This window comes from Oncorhynchus masou, chromosome 30 (assembly GCF_036934945.1).
Source record: "Oncorhynchus masou masou isolate Uvic2021 chromosome 30, UVic_Omas_1.1, whole genome shotgun sequence".
In the NCBI taxonomy this organism is placed as follows: Eukaryota; Metazoa; Chordata; class Actinopteri; order Salmoniformes; family Salmonidae; genus Oncorhynchus; species Oncorhynchus masou.
Genome location: NC_088241.1, coordinates 10,813,538 through 10,834,535, shown reverse-complemented (window position 1 = coordinate 10,834,535; position 20,998 = coordinate 10,813,538). Strand labels below are relative to the sequence as shown.

The window sequence follows — 20,998 nt, the reverse complement described above, 5'->3', positions numbered from 1 at the left end:
CTGGTAGGGATGGTCAGTCACCCTTGTGTATCCATCACTCAGTCAGGTTCATTGACATCCACTCTACTATCAATTGCAATAAGAAGACAACTAGGAATGGGACTGACACACAAACAGCCAAAGCAATCTTGTTCTTTCTTTTTTGATAATTTACCTCATCTGAACTCTATTGTCCCAAAGCTCAGTCTGTTCAAATTCACCTGGATTCACCTGGATTCACCCGGATTCACCTGAATTCACCTGGATTCACCTGGATTCACCATTCACCTGGATTCACCATTCACCTGGATTCACCTGGATTCACCTGGATTCACCTGAATTCACCTGGATTCACCTGGGATTCACCTGGATTCACCTGAATTCACCTGGATTCACCTGGATTCACCATTCACCTGTTCCAACGGGAAGTATTTCTTAGATTTTCTTTCTCTATTTTGGAGAACTACACAGGGCAGTTCGAAGCCTTTGTTTTCTCTGTGCGTTTTTCATCAGACGGTAGCCAAAGACACCCAAAACCAATCATACCTCTTCGGCCCGGTTTGCCGGACAAAGATTAAACCTAGACTTAGACTAGAACGCCCTTTCAATGGAGCATCTTGATCGTCATTGAACTTGCTTTTTAGTCCATGACTAGACTAGATCTGTGCCTGGGAAACTGTTTCTAACTAAACCAATGCTAATATGATCATTTGTCTGTTCAGGGCAGAGAAGAAGTAGTATGCCTCCGCATGGTCTCATTCATCCTCATCAATAAGAATACTCAATGTAAATATTAAGATGTATGTTGAATGCATTTATAAGGAGACATGGTTTATGTTTCTTCTAACTTTACCCACACCATATCATGACCATACAGTACTCTCTCTCCCACAGGGTACAGCTGCACTCACTGACTGTGTCAGCGGAGCAGTCACTTCTTAATGTGTGTTGACAAATCAAACTTCATCTAATCGAATGACCTTAGTAGGAAGTGTAAGATGACAAATAATCAATGGGGTGAAATGTTTGCCTTCAATCCTTTGACTGTGTGACTGAAGGGCATGATACTGCATGAAACAAAGCCCAGATATGTTCTATAATGCAGCTATGAATTGAACGTCTAGGCTCTGCTATGTTTACTGACAGTGAATACATGTTATACTCATAGATCGTATATACAATCAAACATTAGCACAAACCAAACTAGATCCCTGGAGGACTCAAAATTTATATTTTCTCGCAGGAGGAAGAATGTTCTCAGGGAACTTACCAAAAAGTTTACTTTTCATTGTGAGGGGAATCATCATCATAGAACTAAATGTGTTTTTGTTTTAAGCAAACCATGTGATATTGAGTTAGTGTTCGACTCTATAGCCTTATGTACTGATATTAGTAACTACCTCTGAGTTCCAGGTATACATACTGTTATTATGACCATGTTACATTGTAAACAGACATGGCCACATCTGTGTGAACCTGTGTGTTATTGTAAGTGCATACCACCATCTAGTGGTCAGTTCTGGTCCTTTATATTCTGTTTACATTCTGGTTTCTGTTTGTCTTAGCATTCGTTGGTCACACCACTTAGACAAAGGACCAAACTGAAATCCTACACACGGGCCTTATTCACAGAGTGTAGAAAACATTAAGAACACCTTCCTAATATTGAGTTGCACCCCCCCACCACCCTTTATTCTCAGAACAGCCTCAGTTCATCGGGTCATGGACTGGTGTCGAAAGCCTTCCACAGGGATGCTGGCCCATGTTGACTCCAATGTTTCCCACAGTTGTGTCAAGTTGGCTGGATGTCCTTTGGGTGGTGGACCATTCTTGATACACACGGGAAACTGTTGAGCAGGAAAAACTCAACAGCGTTGCAGTTCTTGACACAGATGCACCTGGCACATACTACCATACTCCATTCAAAGGCACTTCAATCTGTTGTCTTGCCCATTCACCCTCTGAATGCCACACATACACCATTCATGTCTCATTTGTCTCAAGGCTTAAAAATCCTAATGAAAACTGTCTCCTCCCCTTCATCTACACCGATTGAAGTGGATTTAACAAGTGAGATCAATACGGGATCATAGCTTTAATCTGGATTCACCTGGTCAGTCTGTCATGGAAAGAGCAGGGGTTCCTAATGTTTTGTACACTCAGTGTAATTGTGATTTGGTCACTATCCTTCTAAGTTATGAATTTCTCCTTCGATTCAAATAACAATGATTATGTAAGAAATGTTCTGTACAGTCAGTGTATATCAAATCACTGCTGGACATATGGAACTGGGGTTTCTGTCAAACTCATCTGCCAAAAAGGTATTATTTAGTCATATGTTTAGTTTATATGTCATCTTTAACACCTCAGTGAAGTATGTGTTTTATCCTCTGTTATGTGTGATCCTCAGAGATTGATGGAACTACTGATATTGTTTTAACCTTTTATGGATCATATCATCTAATTGTGTGTATTAATTATCAATTCATAACAGATAAGCAACAGTGAATCGCTATCTCATGATTCTGTAACAGGGTAGGGGTCCATTTCAATTCAGTCAGTTCAGGTTGGAAACTAAAATTCCATTTCCATTTGGAAAGCAATTAGGTAAAATGGAATTTAAATTTCAGTTGACATCCTGAACTGCCTGAATGGAAATGGAATTGACCCCAACTATTCTGCAACACTTCTGTAATAGTTGAGACAGCCCTGTGGATGCAGACTGAACCAACGCATTTATTGTGGAGATATATGCCCCAACGACAACCCAGAAAGCTAAAAGCATGTATGTGTGTGTGTGTGTGTATGTATTTTCAGTGTTGTGGTTGTATAAAACAATCAAGTGTTTGTCCATAGCAGAAGATTGTCTTAACATCTTGAAAGAGCACTGATATCTGTTGTATTGTTTTCCAATTGGCCTGTCATTCATTCATTGTATTCAACGTCTTTTTTTTTGTTACACCAATCATGGTTTGTCTGGATATTCAAAAGGTTTATTTGACTGAAATAATAAAGCCTGTTGCTTACATCTTCTTTTGGTCTGGTTGATCTTTCAGTGATGTGACAGTTTAAACCACGTGTCAAACTCATTCCACGAAGGGCCGAGTTTCTGTTTGGCTCCTCGTACTTGATTGATGAATTAAGGTCACTAATTAGTAAAGAACTTCCATCACCTGGTTGTCTAGATCTTATTTGAAAGGAAAAACCAAAACATGCCCTCCATGGAATGAGTTTGAACATTGACCTGGTTTAAACAGTGACAGGAGCTCAGAATGAGAAAATAAACCGGTAGTACTCATGATAGCTCCTAGAGGGCGCTAGAGGATAAAAATCAGAGGTCTACTGTTAATTTATTTTTCAAGTGTTCCCTCTGAGTCATTAACATAAGGTAACGATCATGGTATAAAAGAGTGATTCCCAAGCTTGTGTGCTTATAGCCATGAAAAAAATAGCATAACAGCCTCAAATGGTTAGCATTGACCAGAAGATTTAACTTGTTAGATCTCTACATTCATCAACACACAACCGTGCAGAAGCTCAGTGCATAAATAAGAGAATTTATCACACAATGAGTAAAATATTTAAAAGAAACCTTCCTCAGAGGTTGTGCTTTTACACTAAAATGTTTTGGTTGTGACACATAATACTTTTTTGAACTCTCACTGTGTAGGAATGAACAGCAAAGGCATTGTACAACATCCAATCAAACAGGATTTCAAAAGTACAACAGCTACAAACTCACAATAATACCAAACACTACAAGACAAAGTGAGATGCCAAAATGTGCAGTTCTGTTTTCTAGATACACGTAGATAGATATTTTGATCATGTAAAAGCCTTTTTCAAGCTATTGTTTTAAGTTATTCTACCATAACTAACCAGGGTCTGTATCAGATTACAATATAGGTGGGTGGTCAGCACTGTTGTTGTAGGATAATGTCACATCTTACACCTCTATGACTGTCGAGTGGGTGTGGCGTTTCTTAACAGGAGAGTCTGGCTCAGACTCTGTAAAGACGTCATTTTCCAGTTGTTCTTCAATGGGCTTCATCGTTTTGGATGTCTTGGAGCCAGGAGATTTTTCTGGAAAGAAGGACACAATGATAAGGGTGGGAAAAGAGGTGTGTGTGTTTTTAATGTAACCGTGTGTGTTTCCATATGGTCACAGACGAACACACCATAAAGGTGGCACAAACGAGGTTGTCATAGGTCACAAATTCCACAAGCCTTCATTTGGACTCATATGACAATACTTTGACAACAAAACAGAATCACAACCACACATTTGACAGAATACACAGATAGGCCCTAATTTCACATAGTGTATGTTTGTGTTGGAGACTGGGGGAAGACAGTGTGAAGTTAAATCAACATGGTAAGAAAACAAAAGCACTCAATCTTTTTCCAGACATATGCCTCACATTTGCTATTCCATCCCTACATTTGATATGGAAATGGCAACAGGATAATGTAGAAGCTGTTGGGGTTAAAGATTGTCTTGTATGTCTAAATACTGAACATGTTCCAGTAGGAGCTGTACCGCAGCACAATTACTACAGGATGGATGATATGAATGAATGATGTCCTACTCTTAAACACTGAACTTTGAAGATGTTAAAACGACAAACCAGGTTACCGGGGATCACTCGTTTTAGAACAGGCAACATAGTGCAGAGCTGTAGGGTTAAATATTTAGGGTTGGGTTTGAGGGAATGAACTAGCCTGAGTCCCAGATCTGTTTCAACTGTCTTGCCAACTCCTATGTCATTGTCACGTCAAATGATAGTTGACAAGACAGCACAAACATATCTGGGACTCAGGCATTAGGAAGGTGAATTTGAGGGCAGGTGGAGGGAGAGAAAGAGATAGTCTTACACCCCCTTCAGGGCAAGGTGTGACCTGAGAGAGTGGGTTGATTCACAGCTAGAGGAGGAGGAGGAGGAGGAGGGGACAGGAGAAACAATGTCAGAGAACAACTCTAACTAGAACACAACACTTAGTAAACAATGTTGTCAGATTGGAGCTAAACCCCTGTCACACCCTGACCATAGTTTATTTGTATGTTTCTATGTTTTGGTTGGTCAGGGTGTGATCTGAGTGGGCATTCTATGTTGGATGTCTTGTTTGTCTATTTCTATGTCTGGCCTGATATGGTTCTCAATTAGAGGCAGGTGTTAGTCATTGTCTCTGATTGGGAACCATATTTAGGTAGCCTGGGTTTCACTGTGTGTTTGTGGGTAATTGTTCCTGTCTCTGTGTTTGTTGCACCAGATAGGGCTGTTTCGGTTTTCCACGTTTGTTGTTTTGTATTGTTCGTGTCATTCGTCATCTTCATTAAAGATGTATCTAACTAACCACGCTGCATTTTGGTCCGATCCTTGTTCCACCTCTTTGTCAGAGGAGGAGTTGGAAGAAACCTGTTACAGAATCACCCACCACAACAGGACCAAGCGGCGTGGTGACAAGCAGCAGGAGCAGCGATCACAGGACTTCTGGACTTGGGAGGAGATATTGGACGGAAAAGGACCCTGGGCACAGCCTGGAGAATATCGCCGTCCCAAGGAAGAACTGGAGGCGGAAAAGCGGAGGCGCTGGTTTGAAGAGGCAGCACGGCGACGTGGATGGAAGCTCGAGAGTCAGCCCCAAAAATTTCTTGGGGGGGGGCTCACAGGGAGTATGGTTACGCCAGGTAGGAGACCTGCGCAAACTTCCTGTGGTTACCGGGGGGCTAGACAGACCGGGCAGGCACCGTGTTATGCTGAGGTGCGCACGGTGTCCCCAGTGCGGGTGCATAGCCCGGTGCGTACTATTCCAGCTCCGCGTATCGGCCGGGCTAGATTGAGCGTCGAGCCAAATGCCATGATGCCGGCTCTACGCATCTGGTCCCCAGTGCGTCTCCTTGGGCCGGCTTACATGGCACCAGCCTTACGCTCTGTGTCCCCGGTTCGCCTGTATAGCACAGTGCGGGCTATTCCACCTTGCCGCACTGGCAGAGCGACCGGGAGTATTCAACCAGGTAAGGTTGGGCAGGCTCGGTGCTCAAGAGCTCCAGTGCGCCTGCACGGTCCGGTCTACCCAGTACCACCTCCACACCCCAGCCCTCCGGTGGCAGCTCCCCGCACCAGGCTTCCTGTGCGTGTCCTCGGCCCAGTACCACCAGTGCCAGCACCACGCATCAGACCTACTGTGCGCCTCGCTTCTCCAGCGCTGCTGGAGCCTTCCTCCTCTCCTGCGCTGCTGGAGTCTCCCACCTGTTCAGCGCAGCCAGAGCCTTCCTCCTCTCCTGCGTTGCTGGAGTCTCCTGCCCGTTTAGCGCAGCCAGAGCTGCCAGTCTGCATGGAGCAGCCAGAGCTGTCAGTCTGCATAGAGCGGCCAGTGCTGTCAGTCTGCATGGAGCAGCCAGAGCTGTCAGTCTGCATGGAGCAGCCGGAGCTGCCAGTCTGCATGGAGCTGCCAGTCTGCATGGAGCTGCCAGTCTGCAAGGAGCTGTCAGTCTGCAAGGAGCTGCCAGTCTGCAGGGAGCTGCCAGAGCTGCTAGTCTGCATGGAGCAGCCAGAGCTGTCAGTCTGCAAGAAGCCGCCAGAGCTGCCAATCTGCATGGAGCAGCCAGAGCCGCCAGTTAGCATAAAGCAGCCAGAGCTGTCAGTCAGCATGGAGCAGCCAGAGCCGTCAGTCTGCCAGGATCCACCAGTCAGCCAGACTCTTCCAGTTCTGTCAGTCAGCCAGATTCTTCCAGGTCTGCCAGTCAACCAGACTCTTCCAGATCTGCCAGTCAAGCAGACTCTTCCAGATCTGCCAGACAACAAGACTCTTCCAGATCTGCCAGTCAACCAGACTCTTCCAGATCTGCTAGTCAACCAGACTCTTCCAGATCTGCCAGTCAACCAGACTCTTCCAGATCTGCCAGTCAACCAGACTCTTCCAGATCTACCAGCCGGGCCGGGATCTGCTGGATTCAACTGCCTGGCTGAGCTTCCTCTCGGTACTGGGCTTCCTCTCAGTGCTGGGCTTCCTCTCAGTGCTGGGCTTCCTCTCAGTGCTGGGCTTCCTCTCAGCCCCGAGCTTCCCCTCAGTGCTGAGCTGCCCCTGTCCCGAGCTGCCCCTCTGTCCCGAGCTGCCCCTCTGTCCCGAGCTGCCCCTCAGTCCCGAGCTGCCCCTCAGTCCCGAGCTGCCCCTCTGTCCTGAGCTGCCCCTCTGTCCCGTGTTATTTAGTAGGGTTGCCGTGGCTAGGAGGTCACGGGCGGACAAGGTGGGGAGGACTACGGTGAAGTGGGGGCCACGTCCAGCACCGGAGCCGCCACCGCGGACAGATGCCCACCCAGACCCTCCCTGATAGGTTCAGGTTTTGCGGCGGAGTCCGCACCTGGGGGGTACTGTCACACCCTGACCATAGTTTATTTGTATGTTTCTATGTTTTGGTTGGTCAGGGTGTGATCTGAGTGGGCATTCTATGTTGGATGTCTTGTTTGTCTATTTCTATGTCTGGCCTGATATGGTTCTCAATCAGAGGCAGGTGTTAGTCATTGTCTCTGATTGGGAACCATATTTAGGTAGCCTGGGTTTCACTGTGTGTTTGTGGGTGATTGTTCCTGTCTCTGTGTTTGTTGCACCAGTCAGGGCTGTTTCGGTTTTCGACGTTTGTTGTTTTGTATTGTTCGTGATTCATCTTCATTAAAGATGTATCTAACTAACCACGCTGCATTTTGGTCCGATCCTTGTTCCACCTCCTTCGTCAGAGGAGGAGTTGGAAGAAACCCGTTACAACCCCTAATAAACAAGGATTTAGTGACTGTTAACATCACACATCAGAGAGGATATGAGGGGTAAACGATGAAGACGGACTCAACCCAGAATGCCTCATGATTTGAGTAAATTAATTGACTGTATAACAGCTACTATTGACCTGGCAAAGATTCACTGTGAGTCGAAACTTTGTCACTATTAAAAATGCCATTACAAGAATGATACTGTCAGTCTTTTTCAGACTCAATAGCTAATCAGGTTGTTAGACACTGACAGATGGGCCAATAGTATCACAGCTTGAAGGGAGGTGGTGAGACTTACGATGTGAGGATCCACTGGAGCCTCCACGGTGGATCTGGTTCAGGATGTCGCCAGTGTCACTGGTGCTGCCCATGCTGTTCCTCATCTGCATCATAGAGACCTGGGAGCACAGGCTGGGCTGACGCTCCATCTTCTTCGCTGCCTGTTCATGTAAACATAGTCATTGTTATTGTTATCGTCATCATTGTTATCATCGGTGTCACCACCACCATCATAATAATTTCTTATATAATCATTGTTATTAGAATCTAAGGAGACATTTCATAATTTAGGAAGGTTAATGACCAAATCACAATTACACTGTGTGTACAAAACATTAGCAACACCTGCTCTTTCCATGACATAGACTGACCATGTGAATCCAGATGAAAGATATGATCCCTTATTGATGTCACTTGTTAACTTCACTTCAATCATTGTAGATGAAAGGGATATAGGTTAAAGAAGGACTTTTAAGACTTGAGACAGTTGAGATGTAGATTGTGTGTGTGTGCCAGTCAGAGGGTGAATGGACAAGACAAAAGATTTAAGTGCCTTTGAACAGGGTATGGTGCCATGTGCACCGGTTTGAGTGTGTCAAAAACTGCAATGCTGCTGGGTTTTTCACACTCACAGTTGCCCATGTGTATCAAAAATGGTCCACCACCCAAAGGACATTCAGCCAACTTGACACAACTGTGGGAAGCATTGGAGTCAACATGGACCAGCATTCCTGTGGAACACTTTCGACACCTTGTAGAATCCATGCCCGACAAATTAAGGCTGTTCTGAAGGTAAAAGGGGGTGCAACTCAATATTAGGAAGGTGTTCCTAATGTTTTGTACAATCCGTGTATGTTTGTAGACAAAAACAAATATTTTTTTATTTTACCAGGCAAGTCAGTTAAGAACAAATTCTTATTTTCAATGACAGCCTAGGAACAGTGGGTTAACTGCCTGTTCAGGGGCAGAACGACAGATTTGTACCTTGTCAGCTCGGGGGTTTGAACTTGCAACCTTCCGGTTACTAGTCCAACACTCTAACCACTAGGCTACCATGCTGCCCCAATACAAACTACATTGTCTCAATTACTGAACAGTGACTAAACCCACCTTGTCAGTGAGAGTGGGGTCGTTGAGTGAGTACAGCTTGTTGGTGATGTCTTTGCCAATGAGGTAGCTGAACACCTCGTTCAGGAAGGAGTCAGACTCCAGGAAGTAGGTGAGCCTCTCTCTGGACCAACACAGGAACTTACAGTTCTCCTCTGCCATGATGGTCACCTGTAAATGAATCAACAAGTCACAGGTTGTCACGGTAACAAACCTGCCCTATCATGACCTAATCATGCCAACAGTACTTGTGTTGTTTGGTTTTACCCAGTATGGATACACTATGAACTGGAATATGGGTTAAATGATAAATTGCGTTATATAGGAACACCTATATATATACCTGGAATTTTTCTCCTCTGTTCATCTGGGTTGATCTGAACTCAGGGGAGTCGATGAAGGCGTTGGTGTAGATGTTATGGAGGAAATGACCACGATATGACACCTTCATTCTGTCACACAAAACCGTATAGTCAACATGGATGACCATGGACGGATCAAATGCACACAAATGTACACAGATACTGCTAAACCTTATTGATCATTATTATTATCATTAGTGATCATCATTCAGGGAAAACCTGGGTGGAATGACATGGTAGATAGGTGACAGGGAGATGTCTCAGAGTGATACCTACTTTCCTTTAAGGAGGATACTGAGGCGCTCATCCACGGAGGTCTTGTCCTCGGCAGCATACACCTGTCCCTTCTTCAGGCTCTGGATGGTGCAGAATTGGCCCGTCAGTCTCTGGAACAGGGCCTCGCGCACGTGAAGGGGCTCAAACATCCGCTTGTACACTGACTTCAGCTCCCTGTCAATCTTAATCTGACAGAAGACACAGCACGGTTACAGCTCATTGTCTGTAGCTGGTAGAGGGGGATATAAAGCGTTATGATGGATGATGGACGTGCCTTGAGCTCGGCTCCTGATTCAGGATGGATAACCACAGGGCGTATCATAAAGGAACAGGCATGAAGTATATTTTAGGGTCTTTAATACAATGTTACCACAACAGCCAACATAAAGTGAGGGCCACCTAGTTCCACTCATCCGTGATATTGAATTGATAGGACATAATTCACTCATGTATGTCATTCAGTGTTAGTAGGTGGAGGGAGGAGTGGAGACATGGGAGAGAAGAGGACAGCAGTATAGATGTGTAGATAACTTCCTTCCTCGTTATGAGGAGAGGTGGTCAGGTATGTGAAGATCCCCTACACACTGAAAGTCCCCTGGTGGCAGCAGTGCATTTGAAAGACCTGCATCTCATTTAGGTAGAGAGAGACAGAGTGGCCCCAACGCCAGGGGGATTCGACTGGCTGTCTCACCGCTGAGAGACACAATGGAAAACTCATCTTCAAAAGTCCTCATCAAAATAACTGTTCCAGGCAACTTGTACCTACTCTAAGCTGTATGTATGTACGGTATATAAATGGACCACAGTCTGCCTCTAACTGGATTGTGTTGGGGCAGAACTCACAGGTCTGCGTTTGTAGACCAGGTAGAAGAAGTGCATGAAGTTGACCAGCAGGAAGACCACGTTCCACACCATGACATCCAGATTACACCGGTACAGCGTTGCCCAGGTGATGAACAGACAGCTTCCTATCAGGGACAGGAACAGGAAGTAATAAAGCACACTTGAGTTGTTATTGGTTGAGTTTTATCCTCATATTGCCCTATAGCGGTAAATTATTAAACTAGCTTGAGAAAATTCCAGGAGGCAGCTGTACTACCACCAACATAGTGGTCACATGATGTGATATCGTTCCACTCTGCTCAGTCCCTTTCCCCAGCTGTACTACCACCAACATAGTGGTCACATGATGTGATATCATTCCACTCTGCTCAGTCCCTTTCCCAGCTGTACTACCACCAACATAGTGCTCACATGATGTGATATCATTCCACTCTGCTCAGTCCCATTCCCCAGCTGTACTACCACCAACATACTGTAGTGGTCATATGATGTCATTCCACTCTACTCAGTGTCTTTCCCAGTTGTACTACCACCAACATACTGTAGTGGTCACAATATGATATAATTCCACTCTACTCAGTGTCTTTCCCAGCTGTACTACCACCAACATAGTGGTCATATGATATGATATAATTCCACTCTACTCAGTGTCTTTCCCAGCTTTACTACCACCAACATAGTGGTCATATGATATGATATCCTTCCACTCTACTCAGTCCCTTTCCCAGCTGTACTACCACCAACATAGTGGTCGTATGATATGATATCCTTCCACTCTACTCAGTCCCTCTCCCAGCTGTACTACCACCAACATAGTGGTCATATGATATGATATCCTTCCACTCTACTCAGTCCCTCTCCCAGCTGTACTACCACCAACATAGTGGTCATATGATGTGATATCCTTCCACCCTACTCAGTCCCTTTCCCAGCTGTACTACCACCAACATAGTGGTCATATGATATGATATCCTTCCACTCTACATAGTCCCTTTCCCAGTTGTACTACCACCAACATACTCTAGTGGTCATATGATATGATATCCTTCCACCCTACTCAGTCCCTTTCCCAGCTGTACTACCACCAACATAGTGGTCATATGATATGATATCCTTCCACTCTACTCAGTCCCTTTCCCAGTTGTACTACCACCAACATACTCTAGTGGTCATATGATATGATATCCTTCCACTCTACTCAGTCCCTTTCCCAGCTGTACTACCACCAACATAGTGGTCATATGATATGATATCCTTCCACTCTACTCAGTCCCTTTCCCAGCTGTACTACCACCAACATAGTGGTCATATGATGTGATATCCTTCCACTCTACTCAGTCCCTTTCCCAGCTGTACTACCACCAACATAGTGGTCATATGATATGATATCCTTCCACTCTACTCAGTCCCTTTCCCAGCTGTACTACCACCAACATAGTGGTCATATGATATGATATCCTTCCACTCTACTCAGTCCCTTTCCCAGCTGAACTACCACCAACATAGTGGTCATATGATATGATACTCAGTGTCTTTCCCAGCTGTACTACCACCAACATAGTGGTCATATGATATGATATCCTTCCACCCTACTCAGTCCCTTTCCCAGCTGTACTACCACCAACTTAGTGGTCATATGATATGATATCCTTCCACCCTACTCAGTCCCTTTCCCTTTACCACCAACATAGTGGTCATATGATGTGATATCCTTCCACCCTCAGTCCCTTTCCCAGCTGTACTACCACCAACATAGTGGTCATATGATATGATATCCTTCCACTCTACTCAGTCCCTTTCCCAGCTGTACTACCACCAACATAGTGGTCATATGATATGATAGTCCTTTCCACTGTACTACATAGTGGTCATATGATATGATATCCTTCCAGTCCTCAGTCCCTTTCCCCCTTTCCCAGTCTGTACTTACTCCACCAACATAGTGGTCATATGATATGATATCCTTCCACTCTATCAGTCCCTTTCCCATACTACCACCAACATAGTGGTCATATGATATGATATCCTTCCACTCTACTCAGTCCCTTTCCCAGCTGTACTACCACCAACATAGTGGTCATATGATATGATATCCTTCCACTCTACTCAGTCCCTTTCCCAGCTGTACTACCACCAACATAGTGGTCATATGATATGATATCCTTCCACTCTACTCAGTCCCTTTCCCAGCTGTACTACCACCAACATAGTGGTCATATGATATGATATCCTTCCACCCTACTCAGTCCCTTTCCCAGCTGTACTACCACCAACATAGTGGTCATATGATATGATATCCTTCCACTCTACTCAGTCCCTTTCCCAGCTGTACTACCACCAACATAGTGGTCATATGATATGATATCCTTCCACCCTACTCAGTCCCTTTCCCAGCTGTACTACCACCCATAGTGGTCATATGATATGATATCCTTCCACTCACCAACATAGTGGTCATATGATATGATATCCTTCCACTCTACTCAGTCCCTTTCCCAGCTGTACTACCACCAACATAGTGGTCATATGATATGATATCCTTCCACCCTACTCAGTCCCTTTCCCAGCTGTACTACCACCAACATAGTGGTCATATGATATGATATCAGTCCTTTCCCAGCTGTACTACCACCAACATAGTGGTCATATGATATGATATCCTTCCACTCTACTCAGTCCCTTTCCCAGCTGTACTACCACCAACATAGTGGTCATATGATATGATATCCTTCCACTCTACTCAGTCCCTTTCCCAGCTGTACTACCACCAACATAGTGGTCATATGATATGATATCCTTCCACTCTACTCAGTCCCTTTCCCAGCTGTACTACCACCAACATAGTGGTCATATGATATGATATCCACTTCCAGCTGTACTACCACCAACATAGTGGTCATATGATATGATATCCTTCCACTCTACTCAGTCCCTTCCCAGCTGTACTACCACCAACATAGTGGTCATATGATATGATAGTCCCTTTCCCAGCTGTACTACCACCAACATAGTGGTCATATGATATGATATCCTTCCACTCTACTCAGTCCCTTTCCCAGTTGTACTACCACCAACATACTCTAGTGGTCATATGATATGATATCCTTCCACTCTACTCAGTCCCTTTCCCAGCTGTACTACCACCAACATAGTGGTCATATGATATGATATCCTTCCACTCTACTCAGTCCCTTTCCCAGCTGTACTACCACCAACATAGTGGTCATATGATATGATATCCTTCCACTCTACTCAGTCCCTTTCCCAGCTGTACTACCACCAACATAGTGGTCATATGATATGATATCCTTCCACTCTACTCAGTCCCTTTCCCAGCTGTACTACCACCAACATAGTGGTCATATGATATGATATCCTTCCACTCTACTCAGTCCCTTTCCCAGCTGTACTACCACCAACATAGTGGTCATATGATATGATATCCTTCCACTCTACTCAGTCCCTTTCCCAGCTGTACTACCACCAACATAGTGGTCATATGATATGATATCCTTCCACCCTACTCAGTCCCTTTCCCAGCTGTACTACCACCAACATAGTGGTCATATGATATGATATCCTTCCACTCTACTCAGTCCCTTTCCCAGTTGTACTACCACCAACATACTCTAGTGGTCATATGATATGATATCCTTCCACCCTACTCAGTCCCTTTCCCAGCTGTACTACCACCAACATAGTGGTCATATGATATGATATCCTTCCACTCTACTCAGTCCCTTTCCCAGCTGTACTACCACCAACATACTCTAGTGGTCATATGATATGATATCCTTCCACTACTCAGTCCCTTTCCCAGCTGTCCCTTACCACCAACATAGTGGTCATATGATATGATATCCTTCCACTCTACAGTCCCTTTCCCAGCTGTACTACCACCATAGTGGTCATATGATATGATATCCTTCCACCCTACTCAGTCCCTTTGGTCATAGTGGTCATATGATGTGATATCCTTCCACTCTACTCAGTCCCTTTCCCAGCTGTACTACCACCAACATAGTGGTCATATGATATGATATCCTTCCACTCTACTCAGTCCCTTTCCCAGCTGTACTACCACCAACATAGTGGTCACCCTACTAGTCCCTTTGGTCATATGATATGATGATATCCTTCCACTCTACTCAGTCCCTTTCCCAGCTGTACTACCACCAACATAGTGGTCATATGATATGATATCCTTCCACTCTACTCAGTCCCTTTCCCAGCTGTACTACCACCAACATAGTGGTCATATGATATGATATCCTTCCACTCTACTCCTTTCCCAGCTGTTACCACCAACATAGTGGTCTACTCAGTCCCTTTCCCTGTACTACCACCAACATAGTGGTCATATGATATGATATCCTTCCACTCTACTCAGTCCCTTTCCCAGCACTACCACCAACATAGTGGTCATATGATATGATATCCTTCCACTCTACTCAGTCCCTTTCCCAGCTGTACTACCACCAACATAGTGGTCATATGATATGATATCCTTCCACTCTACTCAGTCCCTTTCCCAGCTGTACTACCACCAACATAGTGGTCATATGATATGATATCCTTCCACTCTACTCAGTCCCTTTCCCAGCTGTACTACCACCAACCACATAGTGGTCATATGATATGATATCCTTCCACTCTACTCAGTCCCTTTCCCAGCTGTACTACCACCAACTTAGTGGTCATATGATATGATATCCTTCCACTCTACTCAGTCCCTTTCCCCTTTCCCAGTGTACTACCACCAACATAGTGGTCATATGATATGATATCCTTCCACTCTACTCAGTCCCTTTCCCAGCTGTACTACCACCAACATAGTGGTCATATGATATGATATCCTTCCACTCTACTCAGTCCCTTTCCCAGCTGTACTACCACAGCCATTCCATATGATATGATATCCTTCCACTCTACTATCCAGTTGTACTACCACAGCCCTTCTCCAGGAAGTGTGGACTCGTTCACTCACTATAGTGTTTATCATATTTCTAACAGCAATTCAATGCATATGAATCCTTGAGAGGGAGTGAACGAGTGGATACTTTGGAGAGAAGGGAGAGATACTGTGGTGGTAGAGCTGGAAATGAAACTGAAAAGTGTGTAATGAAATCGTATCATGACCACCGAGTTGGACTGTAATCTGGGCCAGCAGAGGCCAGTATGGACCCACCTGTCATCAGCATGAGGCGCAGCAGGATCATGTGCAGGGTCAGGGTGGTGGGGATGACCAGGCCCAGGAGGAGAGACAGGTTCCCCAGGTGGAAGAGCAGGTGGTGGGCCTCCTCCCACTCCTCACAGGAGGTTATGTTGGGCTCCATGGTGGTCATCACCAGACCTCCACCTCCAGCCCCGGGTACAGACCCAGGGACTGCCGACCGCAGGGGGGCCAGGATGGTGTAGAACAGGCTACTGGTCATCTCTGGAGAGGCAGACATCCTGATCCTCACCTAGAGGTGGAGAGGTGTTGGGAGGGTGCTTATGAATGGGGTTGTTTATGTACTGTTATGAATTATGAATGGGGTATGTAGAGGTTATGAATGGGGTATGTAGAGGTTATGTTATGAGGTTATGAATGGGGGGAGGTTATGAATGGGGTATGTAGAGGTTATGAATGGGGTATGTAGAGGTTATGAATGGGGTATGTACTGCTTATGAATGGGGTATATAGAGGTTATGAATGGGGTATGTAGAGGTTATGAATGGGGTATGTAGAGGTTATGAATGGGGTATGTAGAGGTTATGAATGGGGTATGTAGAGGTTATGAATGGGGTATGTAGAGGTTATGAATGGGGTATGTAGAGGTTATGAATGGGGTATGTAGAGGTTATGAATGGGGTATGTACTGCTTATGAATGGGGTATGTAGAGGTTATGAATGGGGTATGTGAAGAGGTTATGAATGGGGTTATGAATGTATGAGGTTATGAATGGGGTATGTAGAGGTTATGAATGGGGTATGTAGAGGTTATGAATGGGTATGTAGAGGTTATGAATGGGGTATGTAGAGGTTATGAATGGGGTATGTACAGGTTATGAATGGGGTATGTAGAGGTTATGAATGGGGTATGTAGAGGTTATGAATGGGGTATGTAGAGGTTATGAATGGGGTATGTACAGGTTATGAATGGGGTATGTACAGGTTATGAATGTATTATGTTGGTACCTTTCAAGTTAAGTGTTACAGGATTGGTGGTAGAAATAGCAGATTTTTGCAGTTGAAATGTCAATTCACACTGCTGCTGTTCTCATAGTGTACATCAATGTGTCACTATCACAATCTCAATATCCTCAGGTTTCAATAGATTGTAATAACAGATTACTGTATTTCCAAATGTTTTCTTTTATGTAGTAATGCATTAGAATAACTTTTTAGATTATTATAGGCCTACTGACATTGTCAAGTTCATATTTGATTCAGCAACTAACTGATGTAATACTGTAAATAGCCTGGGAATTCATCATACCGATCATACAGCACTGGAGTGGTATTGAAAGGTTTCACGTTAACGTTGCAGCCACGCAAACAAATGTGTGGGAAAATACCAACCTCAACTGGGTTTTGAGCGGATCTGCCGACCAACGCGCAACAATATTTGACTGCCAGTCCCTCAGATATACATTATGAAATGACATGGAAAATGTGCGAAATTAGTCGGCTACAATACGCTGCTTGTAGAAAATGAACGGGACCTACCGGCTGACGTTTTAAGAAATAGCATAATTTGTTTGAGCGTTAACTTTCCTTTCACCCCCCAGTCAGAGTAAAATAACAGAGAATGGGAGATGTAACTTACCAATCTGACAACAATCGATCAGGAATAGAATACAATGGACAAGTATTGAGGAGCTATAAATGTAAGGTCCTCGCGAGCTGGGGGACTGCACAATGTGATTCGCACATTCCAGCGTGCTGACAGGCATTGACTAAAATGGGCAAGAGCGAGGGGACAGCAGTCAACACAACCCGCCGCTGCGCACCTGCAAAGTCCAGGCACGCCAACAGGGGGAGGTAAAACTTCCCTTTTTGAAAACTGAAAATATAGCCTAGCAGCCAGCAACTCCTTGAAAATATTATGAAGCCAGTCGAGTGAATCGTGTTATGTGTTTCGAGGTGTTGGTAAACCTAATTGAACAGTGCTCCTTCACCCTCCAGAGGTGACATGAGCTGCGTGATGAGGTTGACAAGAGCAGATATTAATGAGATAAGCTCCAAGGTCAGCGCCATGATCAGCGCGAGAAAGTGATTGACACTCACCTGTTGACTGCTCTACAGAAATTCACGCTCTCCGAAGAAAATGTTGCAGGCCTAATGAAAGTTATTCGAGATACTAAACGTATAGGGCCACATTGCATTGTTAATACTTTTTTTATGATTAAACACAAATATTGACAAAAAAACTCAGTAAGGCAATTGAATATACAGTCTCATTTTAAGACAGACAGGTAGTAAAGTACACTATAGAACATAAACAGGAATCAGGGGGTAACATTTCACTTGTATTTTAATGCAGAGAAAAATCCCCCTATCATATCCACTCTACTCAGTGTCTTTCCCAGCTGTACTACCACCAACATAGTGGTCATATGATATGATATCCTTCCACTCTACTCAGTCCCTTTCCCAGCTGTACTACCACAGCCACTCCCCCTTCTCCAGGAAATGTGGACTCGTTCACTCACTATAGTGTTTATCATATTTCTAAAAGCAATTCAATGCATATGAATCCTTGAGAGGGAGTGAACGAGTGGATACTTTGGAGAGAAGGGAGAGATACTGTGGTGGTAGAGCTGGAAATGAAACTGAAAAATGTGTAATGAAATCGTATCATAACCAACCAACCGCCCCCACACACACACACGCGCGCGCCTATTGCATGATGCCTGGCAAACCAAGTGGATGGTTACTTGATGTGCTACAATGTATTCTATGTTGATGCGTAAACTACATAGCTTATGCCATATCCATAGCCTAAGGACTTGAGGATAACAAACAGACAAAAATAACATCCATTAATGAAAAACAAACATTTAAAAGTTCCGTTCCAGTCACTAGTTAGTCTCTTCGGGTGCTGTTATAGTTATAGGGACACGGCCACGGTGGCCACGGTCATATTGCGCTGGGACTCGTAGGAACCCATCTGTCCGGTCTAATTCTGGCAACGGGGACACGTGACAGTAGGTGGGTAACCGGAGATCATATCGGAACCCGCGGCTGTCGAACGCCTTGTCGTTGAGGGAGTACAGCTTGTCTGCGATGTCATTCCGCACCACGAGCGCAAAGACCTTGGCGATGTAGCGGTGTTTGGCGAAGAGCAGGTACAGTTTCTTACGTCTCCAAGAAACGTACCTACAGCAATTATCTGCACGCAGGGTCACCTGGGGAAAGAAAACACGAATGCTTATACACTGAGTATACCAAACATTAGGAACACCTTCTTAGTACTGAGTTGCCCTCCCTACAGGGATGTTGGTCAATGTGGACTCCAATGCTTTCCACAGTTGTGTGAAGTTGGCTGGATGTCCTTTGGGTGGTGGAACATTATTGATACACACGGGAAACTGTTGCGCGTGAAAAACCCAGCAGCTTGCAGTTCTTGACACAACCCGGTGCGCCGGGCACCTACTACCATACCACCATTTCCAAGGCACTTCAATCTTCTGTCTTTCTCATTCACCCTCTGAATGGCACACATACACAATTCATGTCTCAATTGTCTCAAGACTTAAACATCATTATTTAACCTGTCTCTTACCCTTCATCTACACTGATTGAAGTGGATTTAACAAGTGACATCAATAAGGGATCATACAGTAGCTTTCACCTGGATTCATCTGGTCAGTCTATGTCATGGAAAGAGCAGGTGTTCCTAATGTTTTGTATACTCAGTGTATATGCCAGACACAGCCACATTTTGCTTTATTCGATCAGTTTACTATTTACCTGGAAAACGCCCTCCTCTGACGGCCTGAGAGAGTCCCATTCAGGTGAATCGAGAAACTGGAAAGGATATATGTCATGTAAAAACTCTCCATTTACTGTCACACGAATTCTGTAAAAAATAAATGTAAAAAAAGTGGGACATTAGGCTATTTTATATGACATAACACCAAATACAATTGGATAAAATGCCAAAGTGAAGTTGAAATGCACCTGCCGGACAGAAGAACGGACAGCTTATCAATAGCAGTCTTGCCCTCCATGGCAAAACAGTGGTCTTTCTCTATAGTGTGGATGTCCCCTTCACAACAGGCGACTATCTTGCCGAAGTGGGTGAGCGACACCCCCAGCTTTTTGAACAGGTAGCTGTAAAGATCTTGAAACTCCTTTTCGAAAGTAACGTTCCTCAGCCGGTAGGCGACGTGCACAACTTGAACCGCACATATCCCAAAGAGAGCGAAATTCCACAAAAAGGTGTCGGTGGTGCACGCGTCCGACCATGACCAAATGGTTGTGCAGAAGAAACCGAGCGTCAGAAAGGTAAACAAGTAGAGGAGCCCATAGAACCCGCTCCCTCCCATGAACCCCAAAACAAGGAAGATACTGGCGAGGTGGAAGATGGCACCCTCGGATCCCCCCTTCCATTCTTCGCATAGCGGGTGCACGACAGCCGCCGTCAAGTTTTCAGAAGGTGGGAAAAATTCTGGCGCCTCCATTGTCGCGCGTGTGGAGCACGTCACTTTTCAGAAAACTGAGAGGTGGTAAGAGAAAACGAATAAGTGAAACGTCACGGAGACTTCCACCCTAAAATGTAATCGCCCTAAGTTTTGATTATATCACCTCTTAAAATATGACCCGGGTATCGGGATGGGGGTGACTAAGTAACTCCTCCCCTTGGTCCTGACGTCCTACTGTTTAAAGCTCTATCCGGCTCATCCAAACCATATTTTATATGCACATGACGTCTAGGATATATCCAATAATTGAAATGCGTTATTGAGATGTACGGATATCAAATGACGTGTTTACCTTTCAATGCAAATCTCTGATAATTCTCAAACTCACTAAACATATACTGTGATGATGGTGTTATGAATTTGCCTGATCAAGAGAAGATTGTGATGATGAATCCAAGGTCTCTGACAGAAGGTGGTCTCCAACAACTCAGTAGGGCTGTATCATTTTCCTCTACCTGTTTCTTGTTCTGCTATAGGTGTAAATGTGAGTAGGATGGACCCTGGGGGATGAAACAGCTCAACTCTAATGATAGGTTGTGTGTGTTTGTGTGTATGTGTCTTTCCCACTCCTTGATCTCTGTTTTCAGACCAGCACACCATAAATCACAGTGGTAGACTAGCAATGGGGAGGCAGCAGTTATCTATCTGGGCTAAAATAACCCACTGCAGTTTCCCCTGGTGAGCTGCTGCCTA

At 44.7% G+C, this 20,998-nt stretch overlaps 2 protein-coding genes across 2 annotated transcripts; both read right to left on the bottom strand.

The window, feature by feature from the left end:
* Nucleotides 1-2,960: 2,960 nt before the first annotated feature.
* On the bottom strand, nucleotides 2,961-17,511 carry LOC135523077 (blood vessel epicardial substance-like). The gene is made up of 8 exons (XM_064949803.1): nucleotides 17,425-17,511; nucleotides 15,801-16,077; nucleotides 10,613-10,737; nucleotides 9,770-9,957; nucleotides 9,475-9,583; nucleotides 9,135-9,302; nucleotides 8,044-8,185; nucleotides 2,961-4,062 (listed from the first exon to the last, which is right to left on the bottom strand). Exons 2-8 carry the CDS (start codon nucleotides 16,063-16,065, stop codon nucleotides 3,926-3,928), a joined length of 1,134 nt encoding a protein of 377 aa, XP_064805875.1. The 5' UTR covers nucleotides 16,066-16,077; nucleotides 17,425-17,511; the 3' UTR covers nucleotides 2,961-3,925.
* Nucleotides 17,512-18,076: 565 nt separating this feature from the next.
* On the bottom strand, nucleotides 18,077-20,412 carry LOC135523076 (popeye domain-containing protein 3-like). Its single transcript, XM_064949802.1, has 3 exons — nucleotides 19,782-20,412; nucleotides 19,572-19,680; nucleotides 18,077-19,006 (listed from the first exon to the last, which is right to left on the bottom strand). Exons 1-3 carry the CDS (start codon nucleotides 20,282-20,284, stop codon nucleotides 18,680-18,682), a joined length of 939 nt encoding a protein of 312 aa, XP_064805874.1. The 5' UTR covers nucleotides 20,285-20,412; the 3' UTR covers nucleotides 18,077-18,679.
* Between the last annotated feature and the right edge of the window lie 586 nt (nucleotides 20,413-20,998).